At 42.9% G+C, this 13,352-nt stretch overlaps 1 protein-coding gene across 2 annotated transcripts in view; it reads left to right on the top strand.

Moving 5' to 3' along the window:
• Positions 1-770: 770 nt before the first annotated feature.
• The window catches only part of rad51d (RAD51 paralog D), an 18,709-nt gene continuing 6,127 nt past the window's right edge, over positions 771-13,352 (top strand). The window contains exons 1-8 of one of the 2 annotated variants that reach the window (XM_055148367.1): positions 771-834; positions 2,272-2,390; positions 3,769-3,830; positions 4,664-4,782; positions 5,213-5,294; positions 6,846-6,980; positions 8,786-8,881; positions 10,401-10,491. In XM_055148367.1, coding sequence (XP_055004342.1) covers positions 2,309-2,390; positions 3,769-3,830; positions 4,664-4,782; positions 5,213-5,294; positions 6,846-6,980; positions 8,786-8,881; positions 10,401-10,491 — 667 coding nt within the window. In that variant the 5' untranslated portion in view covers positions 771-834; positions 2,272-2,308. Of the gene's footprint in view, positions 1,015-2,271; positions 2,391-3,768; positions 3,831-4,663; positions 4,783-5,212; positions 5,295-6,845; positions 6,981-8,785; positions 8,882-10,400; positions 10,492-13,352 lie in introns of both variants that reach the window. The other variant, XM_020941144.2, reaches the window with a different exon arrangement.

Below are 13,352 nucleotides of genomic sequence, written 5' to 3'. Positions count from 1 at the left end.
AGTCCTGGTTTAGACCTGGTTTACTCCTGGTTTAGTCCTGGTTTAGTCCTGGTTTAGACCTGGTTTAGTCCTGGTTTAGTCCTGGTTTAGTCCTGGTTTAGACCTGGTTTAGTCCTGGTTTACCTGGTTTAGTCCTGGTTTAGACCTGGTTTAGTCCTGGTTTAGACCTGGTTTAGTCCTGGTTTAGACCTGGTTTAGACCTGGTTTACTCCTGGTTTAGTCCTGGTTTAGTCCTGGTTTAGACCTGGTTTAGTCCTGGTTTAGTCCTGGTTTAGTTCTGGTTTAGACCTGGTTTAGTCCTGGTTTAGACCTGGTTCAGTCTGTATGTGGCGCAAAAGTGCAGCATCTCGATCGATGTTTCTTCTGCTCAATAGTGTGTGAGTGGTGTTTGATTTTTGTCAGTGGAGTCGCGTCTGTAAATTTGTATTCATACTGAAGAAAGCGTAATCGTAAATTTTCATTTGGTGATTGTAATTCTTGCTGTTATAACTTTAATTCGTATTCTGATGGATAAAATACACATAATACATTTTCTGTACAACTGGGCTCATTTGAGAGTTACGAATATTTATTTTATGCTCAACTACAGACAGACGTGCACAAATTTCTATCCTATGCACACAAACATTTCTGGAAGCTTTCTTACTCCACACTGGGCACACACAATACACCACATATATTTTTACGAATCGATCCAATGAAGTAAAATCGAGTCTCCGGAACTCAGGACTCTCCAAACTACATTTCCCAGCATTCCACGCGCGTGACAACAGGAAGTGAATGTCAGCGTCGCAGGTTCACGTTTTCAAAACACGGCAGCGCGATCAGACTGTGGTAAAGTAACAGACATTGTGCTGTGCCGTGTACCTTTTGGGCTTCTCTGTGTTTGTGTGCTGTCTCTTGTGTAAATCTCACATCTTTAGTGAACACATCCGCATCACTAGAGACAAACTGGCGCTGAAATGGAGCCAGCGCTGGGCTATTTCCGTTCTGTTTGGACTCTAATAGTTTAGGGTGAGCAGATCTTCAAAATTCTAAACTGGGCACACTCCGGTTGGTATAAATAAAATAGCGAAAAGAGAGTGTAATATTGTGCATTCTCATGTCAGTCATAATCTGAGAGGCTTCTGTTGATGCATTTTTATTTATGTATTTATTTATTTGCTTTATTGTCATTTGCAAACACGGTTTTCTGTATCTTGGCGAAACAAATGACAATTTATGCTCCTCTTTAGTGTTGTCAAAAACTGTGATAGTCCTGTTTAAACCTGACGTAGTCCTGGTTTAATTTTAGTTTAGCCCTGGTTTAGATTAAATTGGTCAAAAATAAGCACACCTGGGATTTTTCTTGTATAAATGTTTTGTTTTGAATAAATCTGCTGGGACAGGGGACACAGAGATTTAAACTGGGACTGTCCCAGGTAAATAGGGACGTCTGGTCACCCTATCAGAAATCCATATTTGGAGTAGGCACGCTCTTCTCCCACTGGACTCTTGGGTCTGTGGGTCATACATTTTAGCAGAGCAACCCCTTCTTTTGAGTGTATTTGATATGAACAGCTCAGAATGATCTGAGAAGAGGAAAGAAACTGCTGTTTTTAGGTAACATCACAACATTCTTAGTGTATGTATCTAATAACTGTACTTAGGTACACATTTTATTTATCTGTACTTTATTTAAAGGTCCTATATTATGCAAAATGTACTATTGTGAGATTTAAGGCATGAATATTTTCTGCTAAGTCTGATTTTGAAATTTCACTTAGATCATATGCCATATATAAACATGTATTGTGCCAAGTTTGAATCAAATCCATGAAAGTTAAGTACAATTTTTATCCTGAAGTCTGCCAGTTTCCCATGGAATGCCCTATATGCATTCTATTGCCAAATGATGGAGAGTTCTATGTGGGTTTGGGGGTGTGGAATATTATTTCTGTTACAGCAGGTGATCTGCTGGAGACACACAGCTCATCTCGGGCTTCAGTTGAAGCTGACAAATTGGGGAATTTTTCTATTTACATATAAAACTGTAAATTTCATGTTGATTTGTCACAATCTGTTAGTTTGTGGAGAGGATTTGTGCTTGGGAATGCAATTTTTTTGTATATTTTTCCTCTACTAATGGTCTAATAACTGTAAACAGAAATGCATAAACCCCAGTGAGGGTGTAGTATTGTATTCCTCATCATTTCAGGACCACTGGCCTCTTTAATGTTTTCTTTTGTTTTCTTTGGTTGTGTCCCCGACTGCACCGTCCCGCTGCCTCAGGATGTCCTAGCCCTCTGACCCCTGACCCCTGGAGAGCATGGTGATCCTGAGAGCCCACATGTGTCCTGGCCTGGAGCTGCAGTTAGTGCGAGACCTGCGCGCAGCTGACATCTCTACAGGTCAGTCTTCTGAGAGCAGGGATGGGTTATCACTTATCGTATCGCTCCAGTATTTGGCACTGATATTTTTTCTGCACTGTCCAAATCTGTGTTCCTTTGTGTCAAATAGTTTGTCCTCAGTAAGGCTGCAACTAACCATTATATTAGTAGTTTCATTTTTTCAGTGAGTCAATTAGTTGAACGTCATTTCTATTGGACATTGATGTTTTTTTCAATACAGTTTTGACCAATGAAGGTTGGTTGATATAGTGAATCTGAAGATTTAAAAAGATCTTTGGGTATGTGTTTTACACTCTGTATAATCCAAATAATGATTATGATTCTCAAATTTGCAACTAGGATCCTTGTTTATGGTCCACTAGTCACAGTTGTAGATGAATGATTGCAGCCTTCGTCCTCAGTTCATCAGCTTTGTCTTTTTGAACAGACCAATGACTAAATGTTAGATATATGATTCAGGGATTCACCGATCCAATACTGGTATCAGATATCAGCCCAGAAACTGAAAAAATAGCTGCATCAGCTATGAAATATCAGCTTTGAAATATCAGTTCAGTTGATATCATGTTGGGCATATGAATTTACGTTATAAGACTGTTTGTTTCCTGGTCATAGTTGGTCCAGAAAGTGCCATAATGTTTGAAGTTTTTTCAATATAAAGTTGTTCTGTAATTATTTGAGATAAATAACATCTCCACACATCAGTTTAGTTTAAAGCTGTTTTCAGTCTCTGCCCTGGCATCTGTTGGTATCTCCTATCAGCAGATACCTAAAACCATGAAATCCAAATGGCTATCGGAACTGAAATAACTAGATCTGTGCATCCGTATTCTGTTGACACAATCATGAAAAACTGAGATTATATCGTAGATAAATAAAATTTTTACAAAAATGAAAAATTGAATTGTGAACTACCATTACTTAACACAACATAAATCTGATTTCTGATTAGGCAATTGCAAATAGAATAAAACCATACAATTCTCAACTGATATTTGCCAATATCTACATTCATAGATAAGACCACAACATTTACTTCGCTCTGGATTTGAAAAGCTTCATGTTTGTATTGGTAAATATTGTTTGAGAATTCTATGGTTCTATTCTATTTCTAATTGTCTTTTAGCTGTCAAACTGCAAATTTTTCAGGTTTATGGTTCATATTTCTATTTACGTAGACAGGCCCAGTATCTCCAATGGTCAGGAGAAATACAAGTGAAAGACAAGTGAAATGATTTTTTGACCAAATGCTACAGAAAGTGGTGCCATTATTCAGTCGTAAAGGCATGTCAGTCAACTGAAAAGGAATAATAATAATAATAATAATAATAATAATAATAATAATAATAATAATAATAATAATGAATGTTGTTTTTAGTGGAGGAGCTGGTGTCAACTGATCTGGAAGTTTTGGCTCAGAAATGCTCCGTCTCATACAAGGTAAAGAGCATTTAGCTCACAGTTTGTATGTTCTTCTTACTTACATTTCTGGTATTTTACAAATCCAGACTGAGGGATGGTGATGTCATCCGTAGAGGTTAGAGTAATAGCAGATAATCTGCAATAATCTACAACAAGGCACCATCTGGAAATCTGAGTGCACAACTAAAGAGCCAATCAGGAGCCAGATTGTTGAAGTTTCTTACTCCTTCCCAGCCAAAGGGCAGATGCTTAGGAATGATAGCTGTCAATCAAACCTGTTGCTAACTCTAGCTTTGGCTGGCTGTGAGGAAAAAAGGCGCCTGGTGGTCGGTTATTAACACTCATCACTTTTACAAACAAAATGGTGAAATAATCTTCTACAGGATCATGTAGAGTGGGTTCAAACCAACATTTAAGGTCAGAATGATGAGTCTGACAGCAGCAGGTACAGAAAGAGGGGCCACCATTTTTCAATAGAAGTCAGTTGGATGTAAACTCTACTGGAACCACTTCCTATTTAGTACCAAGTGGTTAGCAGGCCACTTTCTACCAAATCCATCTACAGTCTGCTAGACATGACCAGTACCTGATTTGAATCTCCTCTGGTTAAGACAAGCCTAACTGATGATAGGTCAGATCTGTGGAGAGGTGACCTCATTTTTAAGTAATGGAACTTTGAATACCACTAGATGAAAGCGTAACTGTAACTGTTCTTTAAAATGAGTGTTCTGAAGATATATTTTGTGTCAACTTATGGACACAGTGTAATGTCTATTTGTGTGTGTGTGTGTTTGTAATGTGTTTTATATGTGTGTGTAATGTACTCTGTGTGTGTGTGTGTGTGTGTGCAGGCACTGTTGGCCATCCGCAGAGTGCTCCTGGCTCAGCACACGGCCTTCCCTGTGTCTGGAGCAGATCTGTATGAAGACCTGCTCAACTCCACCGCCATCCTGTCTACAGGACACCCCCGGTACTGCACCTGCACACACACACACACACACACACACACACACACACACACACATACACACACACACACACACACACATACACACACACACACATACACACACATACACACACACACACACACACACACACACACATACACACATACACACACACACACACACACACACACACACACACACACATACACACACACACACATACACACACACACACACACATACACACACACACACACACACACACATACACACACACACACACACACACACATACACACACACACACACACACGCATACACACACATACACACACATACACACACTCAGCTCGAACATGCAGCTTTTACACACAATGTCTCTTTCTCTTCTCTCCTCACTGACGTCTCCTTGTGTCCTCACTGATGTCTCCTTCTCCCCTTGTGTCCTAGGTTAGATGAGCTGTTGGACTCGGGGCTGTACACTGGGGAGCTGACGGAGCTGTCAGGAGGGCCGGGCACGGGGAAATCCCAGGTCACTCACATTCTGTTATTGTCGTGAGCACACGTGTTCATCCTCTTTGCATCATGGTGGGACCCAGAGGAGCTCCTCTGTGAAGTCCATTCTTCCTTCAAAAAATGTGTTTTGCTCATTTCAGCCAACAAATTTGCTGCTATCCACCTTGCACTAGTATGCCCTCTGCTGGTGTTTGATGTACCAGTGTGTTCAAATCAGACTGAATGATATATGTTCTTGCACACACATCGGTATCATTTATTTCAAGTGATACATCATGAATACAAACACAAAGTTGTGGTTTAAAAAGGTATTTGACTATAACTATATTAACTGCTAACACGTAACATATTTAGATCACAATGTTACATTTTGATGTTTTATTAAAAAGTTGTATGAGTTTTACTATTGTTTTTGACCTCCCTTTGCTCCCTGTGCTAAATGACCCTCTTTTTAGAGCGCTATCACACAATCAGTGTGCATCCCACTAATGAAACCACTGCACATCACATCAGTTTTGTCCAGTTGTTGTGTACAGTTTTTTATCATGTTTTTGTGTATATATGGAGAATAGTTGTGTGAAGTGGGCTTGTAGGGGTGAAGCAGGCTTGTGAGTAGAGCGTTGGACAGATTCTTACAACTTAGCAGATAGAGGTCTGGAGAGATCACTAAAATACTCAAACATACATGGATCACTAAGCCAATGATGTTCATTTTGTCTTCTTATATACTTTAACTTCTTGGGTTCTTTTTAAGGACAATGCAGTAAAGTTAATTATTACATGGATCATATTTAAAACCTCTTCAGACATGTTTTTGATGAGGGAACAACATTATAACATGGTAGAAAGCTCCAAAAAAGTACATTTTGCATAATACCCCCTCTTTAAGTGTAATGGGCTGTTGATGTGTGTAGTGTTGACATGGCACAAACATTTAAATTTTGATCCCAAGCAAAGAGCTCCATACTATATTTGACTCGCAGTGATATTAAAACTCCAAATTATACACATTGTGCTTTTGGAGCATTTAGTATTAAACTATAAAATAGGTAGATTATTTTTCATGCTGTTCATTGTAAATTAAAAAAATTATTCTAAACCGTTTCAATGTTGAAACTGGCCCATACACTTTCTGTTCAAAACTGAAAGGCCTGGCCTCCTTCTCATAATTTATTTCATTGTAGCAAGCTGTAGATTTTCATTTACATTTACATTTTTCATTGCTGAAAAATGGGCAAAAATCACACAGGCAATCAAAATACAACTTTGTTCATGATGAAAGAAAAGGCTCATAAACCATAATATGTCCTTTAATATTTCTATGTGCTTTCTAGTTTTGATATAGTATTGATATCATTCCATCTTTATGATCTGATTTGTTTCTGTTTCCATACAAATGAGAATCTTTCTATATCAGTTTTAATACTGATATTGTTTTTCTTTTTTGGGAGCCCAAATATAAAGTAATAAAGACATCAAACTGTATGAAAAGGTCTATGTGTGACTTTTGTGGTTGTGAAAAGTGTGAGGTGTTTGTCGTCTCAGTGGGGTGTTCTCTGTGCCGTAGGTGTGCTTCGGGGTGGCTGTGCACATCGCCCTTCATCTCAAACACGCCGTCATCTTCATTGACACCACTGGGGGCATCACGGGCAGCAGACTGCAGCAGATGATCCAGACTGAGAGCAGCAGCCTGGAGGAGCAGGTGAGTCTGGAGGAACAGGAGCAGGTGAGTCTGGAGGAACAGGAGCAGGTGAGTCTGGAGGAGGAGCAGGTGAGTCTGGAGGAGGAGGAGCAGGTGAGTCTGGAGGAGGAGGTGAGTCTGGAGGAGGAGGAGCAGGTGAGTCTGGAGGAGCAGGTGAGTCTGGAGGAGCAGGTGAGTCTGGAGGAGCAGGTGAGTCTGGAGGAACAGGAGCAGGTGAGTCTGGAGGAGCAGGTGAGTCTGGAGGAACAGGTGAGTCTGGAGGAACAGGTGAGTCTGGAGGAACAGGAGCAGGTGAGTCTGGAGGAACAGGAGCCGGTGAGTCTGGAGGAGCAGGTGAGTCTGGAGGAGCAGGTGAGTCTGGAGGAACAGGAGCCGGTGAGTCTGGAGGAGCAGGTGAGTCTGGAGGAGCAGGTGAGTCTGGAGGAGCAGGTGAGTCTGGAGGAGCAGGTGAGTCTGGAGGAGCAGGTGAGTCTGGAAGAGGAGGTGAGACTGGAGGAGCACCCACTTTTACAACATTCACATTTGATTTGAACACACTCATAAGACTTAACCTGGTTCACACTAGATTGATGTGTGTGTCACTCTGAATTGAGTTCTACACATTATAAACCTGGAGCGGCTCTTTCTGAAAGCGCTGGGAAAACCCGGCGTGTCATGACAAATATTTAAATCTGATTGATCAAAGCGTCAAAACAGGAACAAGCCAAAAAATCCAACTTTAGTTATGTCCAGTTGAGAGAAAAGCACAGACATCTTCCACATCCTCAAATGCTCTAAGCTCTTACCTTCGGCATGTTTTTCACAAACCCTATAGAGCTCCTGCAGCGGCTGAGTATTCCCATAGAAATTATGAACAAACTTCAGAGATTGTGGGTTATTGTTGCACCAGGATAAATACATTATCAAAGCACACACACAAACACATTTACAAAGCTCCAGATTGACGGGAGAAGTGCACGTCTGCAGTTTGCACTAACTGAATGATTAAACCAATCTCACAAAGATTCAAAAACATTAAGTCAGTGTATTGTCGATTAGTACTAAATAGCCTAGAGAAAGGGTAGACTAAAGACAAACAATCCCAGATGCTTTTTGTTTAACACTGTTCATATGTTTAACATTAATGACAGCTTGAAGTTAAATCAATGATTTTTGTGTGTGTGACATGAGTGATTTAACCTGCTAATTGGCTACTACATGTGCACATTAATCAGAGCACATCGTGTTAGTACTATTTTTATCAGTTTCACACCTTTTAAAGTGTCAGTATCAGTAAACTTTCGATGTACAGGGCTTTATAATAAAGTCTAAAACATCTCCAAGGATCTGTTTTGACGTTATAAGAAGGTGAAAAGTAAACCAGATATCCAGATTTAAGGTGAAATCTATGCCATCTATTGTCTTTAAACTCACACATGCCAGGTGAGGGTCACTGATCTAATCTGACCCCAAAAGTGACTTGGTGCCATTCATTACCCATAATCCACCACTGCCAATTGTACTGAAAATCCTGAAGTATGGCTTCACTCACTACTCACAAGTATCACTAGAATCCATCTTGCTGTGTAAGGTGACATGACCTTGAATTTACACTGAACTGTAGTGATGTGTAACGCAGGCATAGCTGCATACACTTTTATTTTTAAAAGCATCAGTTTACACCAGACGCAACAGAGCTGCTCCTGCAGCTTTTTGGCTTATATAACAACCTAAATGTTAGAAAAGACTAAAATATTTTCAAGTTTTGTGCCCATCACTTATATATGTGTGTATATTGAATCCTTTCATATGTGTTCTGCTTGCAGATGGCCACTCTGCAGAGGATCCATGTGTTCCGTGTGTTTGACGTGTTCTCATTACTGGACTGTGTGTGCAGCCTGCGCCGCAGCGGCCTGCAGCCGGTGAGTTGCTCATGACATGGGCTTTTACTAAAATATACAGACAGATTTCCAAAATATGTATGGACCTTTCAGATCATTTAAGTGACAGGGAAACCACAAAATCTGATGTGAGGAGTCAGAGGGTCATGATCAGAGAGACATGAGCCTCCTGCTCCTCTGCAGGCCACACTACAGCTTGGTATTGTGGTGCACTACTGGTTACACTAAACTACATGTGTGTGTGTGTGTGCGTGTGTGTGCAAAAACATGCCTGAAGAGGTTTTAGATGTCATCCATGCATGTTTGAGTAATTTAGTGATCTCACCAACAAAGACAGTGTTTCACACATACAGGGATGCCAGCGTTGAGTCTGCTCTGTCACACATTTTTGCCTTCCTTCTCAACCCACGTTTAAGGGAGGGAGGCTCCCTGACTGTGCACAGATTCCTACAACCTGATTCAGCGCCGAACACCATCGAGACATCCTGCCAACAACACCATAGTGTCATACAAATTATCTGTAAAATAACACCAAAACATACAAGAAGACTGTCTAGGTTGGTTTTTTACATTTGCACCGGTAACAAACGGTCTCACTACTGATGGACAGTTTCTGCCAGCAGTGAGCCCGGAGCAGTGGGTTAACAACACTTAAAAACTTTCTGACGTCCAAGCCCTTCCCCAAGAACCGTTGGCATTTAGGTTAGTCTGGCTGGCCATTGTTTTTCGTAGATATGAAATGTAACACATTTACATTAGCATCTGAGTACAAGTGAAAATGATCAAACACTTAACATGTGACATAATCATCAGACATGTAAATGGAAAACCTAAAGGTACCTAGAGCCTTTCTGTGAGAGAAAGGATTAGACAAAGAATAGTGTGACTTTTATCACTTCTTGGACAAAGGAAAGAGCAACACCCAATACTAACATTTCCACCACACTCCTGATGTTTAGCAGAACAATCTTATCTAAAGCTCATGCCACAAATCTACATCATCCATGCTCATACACGGCAATTTTCCATAAATATACAAAAACATGATGCGCTACAACTTCACAAACCTGATGTGATGCGCAGTACTTTGAATAGTAGAATGCATGCCCATTATAATGTAGTGGCACTCTGAAGGGGGAGTGACTTAGCGCAGGGAACAAAGGGACTCAGAGAAACTTATTAAACATGTTAATATGTTGCTTCTGGTGAGTAGATCATTTTAGAAACAGTAAAAGTAAAACATGGTGGTCTAAATATGTGCTGTGTTACAGTTTATACCAAAATGAAGCCCCTCTTTAAATTCTATTTATAAATGTCAGATGTCAATATGCAGGGGAGTCAGCTTCAAATGATTTAATATTTTGGTTGGAATTGTTAATTGCTATGGCAATGGTCCTAATTTTTCATAATTTTGACTTGGCAAAAGCCGTAGACATCGTGACTGAGCGCTGCTGTGCACACTGCCACGTCTGAACATTCTGATGATTTAACGCGTCTATGCGCTGCCTCTTGATGATGTGTCCTGTGCTGATTGATGCAGGTGTCGGTGGGCGGGGCTTGTGTGCGGGCCATCATCATCGACTCGGTGTCTGCGGTCGTCTCTCCTCTGCTGGGCTCCAGGCACACAGAAGGTAAAGTGTGAGGAGCTCCATGGGGAAGAGCCAGTACTATACACAGTACACAGGTTTAGTTTTGCTTTGGCACAAAAGGGTTTTCTAGATTCTGCAGTTACTAATAATTCTACTTGTAATAATAATTTTGCGTGTGATGCTAACTGTAGGCTCTGCTCTGTCTGAAGCTCCGTTACTCAAGTTAGACTTCTAATCTAATCTTTGTTTTAACACAGTTTGACCAAAAAGAATAGACTTTGAAAAACTGCAACAAAAACACTGCAAAATGTCCTGACTTTCAATGGCAAGACTAGAAAGTTTGTTAAAACTGTGATTGAACCGGAGAGGAAAAGGAATTAGCTGAACACGCAGATGACACAGCAGGTCAGCAGCAGGTACAGACTTGAGCACGATGTGGATGCATAAACACTAAAATATGTTTGAAAACTATTTGAAAAGACCTAGAAATACAGCCTAATATTTTTTGTTATTTAAATCACTCCAGTTCCATTTAAACAGTCACGGGAGACAGTGTTTTTGATTTACAATGCAATGGGGACATGGAACTCACTCCCACAGTTTCTCATCTCAGGGATGAGGATGGTTAGTTTCCATAAAATGGTTAGACTGTTCATTTTCACTTGGGAGTAGCTCTGGTGGAATAGTTGTGATTTTGTGTGCTTTGTATTACAAACTTGTGGAGAGCTTAACAATGGAATTGAATTGACTTGTGCTGTTTCTGATCAGAACAGAAGTAGAGCTATTATTATTTTTATTTAGATAGTTTTGATTATCATGATAATTTGTATATTTTTGTTATTTTGTGGAGCATGTACATCCTGTTTCCTGTATGGGGGGGAGAAAAAAAAAAAAAAAAGACTTTATAGCCTGACACGGACCCCAGGAAGAATAGTTGTTGTTTTTCAGTAGCTAATGTGGGTGTAAATAAAAACAAACAAACAACAGATGAGCTGATTTGTGCTGTTAAAGAAGTCCCTCTCAGATAACATTACAGTCACAAACTAGTTTGCATTAGTTTTCATCCATCCATCCATCCATTTTCGTCCGCTTATCCGGGGCCGGGTCGCGGGGGGAGCAGCCTAAGCAGGAACTCCCAGACTTCCTTCACCCCAGACACGTCCTCCAGCTCCTCCGGGGGGACCCCGAGGCGTTCCCAGGCCAGCCGAGAGACATAGTCCCTCCAGCGTGTCCTGGGCCTTCCCCGGGGCCTCCTCCCGGTGGGACATGCCCGGAACACCTCCCGAGGGAGGCGCCCAGGAGGCATCCGGAACAGATGCCCGAGCCACCTCAACTGGCTCCTCTTGACATGGAGGAGCAGCGGCTCTACTCCGAGCTCCTCCCGTGTGACTGAGCTCCTCACCCTATCTCTAAGGGAGCGCCCAGCCACCCTGCGGAGGAAACTCATTTCGAGCGCTTGTATCCGCGATCTCGTCCTTTCGGTCACTACCCAGAGCTCATGACCATAGGTGAGAGTAGGAACGAAGACTGACCGGTAAATCGAGAGCTTCGCCTTTCGGCTCAGCTCCCTCTTCACCACAACGGTCCGATACAGCGACCGCATCACTGCCGAAGCTGCACCGATCCGCCTGTCAATCTCACGTTCCGTCCTTCCCTCACTCGTGAACAAGACCCCGAGATACTTGAACTCCTCCACTTGAGGCAAAGACTCCCCACCCACCCGGAGAGGGCAAGCCACCTTTTTCCGGTCGAGAACCATGGCCTCGGACTTGGAAGAGCTGATCTTCATCCCAGCCGCTTCACACTCGGCTGCAAACCGCCCCAGTGCACACTGCAGGTCCTGGCTCGATGAAGCCAACAGAACAACATCGTCCGCAAACAGCAGAGATGAAATCCTGTGGTCCCCGAACCGGACCCCCTCCGGCCCCTGACTGCGCCTAGAAATTCTGTCCATAAATACAATGAACAGAACCGGTGACAAAGGGCAGCCCTGGCGGAGTCCAACATGCACCGGGAACAGGTCTGACTTACTGCCGGCAATGCGAACACAGCTCCTGCTCCGGTCATACAGGGACCGGACAGCCCTTAGCAAAGGGCCCCGGACCCCATACTCCCAGAGCACCCCACACAGGACACCACGAGGGACACGGTCGAATGCCTTCTCCAGATCCACAAAACACATGTGGACTGGTTGGGCAAACTCCCATGAACCCTCGAGCACCCTATGGAGAGTGTAGAGCTGGTCCAGTGTTTCACGGCCAGGACGAAAACCACACTGCTCCTCCTGAATCCGAGGTTCGACTATCGGCCGGATTCTCCTCTCCAGTACCCTGGCATAGACCTTACCGGGAAGGCTGAGGAGTGTGATCCCCCTATAGTTGGAACACACCCTCCGGTCCCCCTTCTTATACAGAGGGACCACCACCCCGGTTTGCCAGTCCAGAGGTACTGTCCCCGACCGCCACGCGATGTTGAAGAGGCGTGTCAGCCAAGACAGCCCCACAACATCCAGAGACTTCAGGTACTCAGGACGGATCTCATCCAACCCCGGAGCCTTGCCACCAAGGAGCTTGCCAACCACCTCAGTGACTTCGGCCAGGGTGATGGATGAGTCCGCCTCCGAGTCCCCAGCCTCTGCCTCCTCCTCGGAGGACGTGACGGTGGGATTGAGGAGATCCTCAAAGTATTCCTTCCACCGCCGGACAACGTCCCCAGTCGAGGTCAACAGCTCTCCCCCCGCACTGTAAACAGTGTTGGTGAAGAACTGCTTTCCCCTCCTGAGGCGCCGGACGGTTTGCCAGAATGTCTTTGAGGCCGTCCGATAGTCCTTCTCCATGGCCTCCCCGAACTCCTCCCAGCTCCGAGTTTTTGCCTCCGCGACCACACGGGCTGCAGCACGCTTG

The sequence above is a fragment of the Boleophthalmus pectinirostris genome, unplaced genomic scaffold, assembly GCF_026225935.1.
Source record: "Boleophthalmus pectinirostris isolate CB_2022bp ecotype Guang Dong unplaced genomic scaffold, ASM2622593v1 HiC_scaffold_12, whole genome shotgun sequence".
In the NCBI taxonomy this organism is placed as follows: Eukaryota; Metazoa; Chordata; class Actinopteri; order Gobiiformes; family Gobiidae; genus Boleophthalmus; species Boleophthalmus pectinirostris.
Note: the sequence above shows the minus strand (reverse complement) of the source record. Positions and strands in the feature narration are given on the sequence as shown.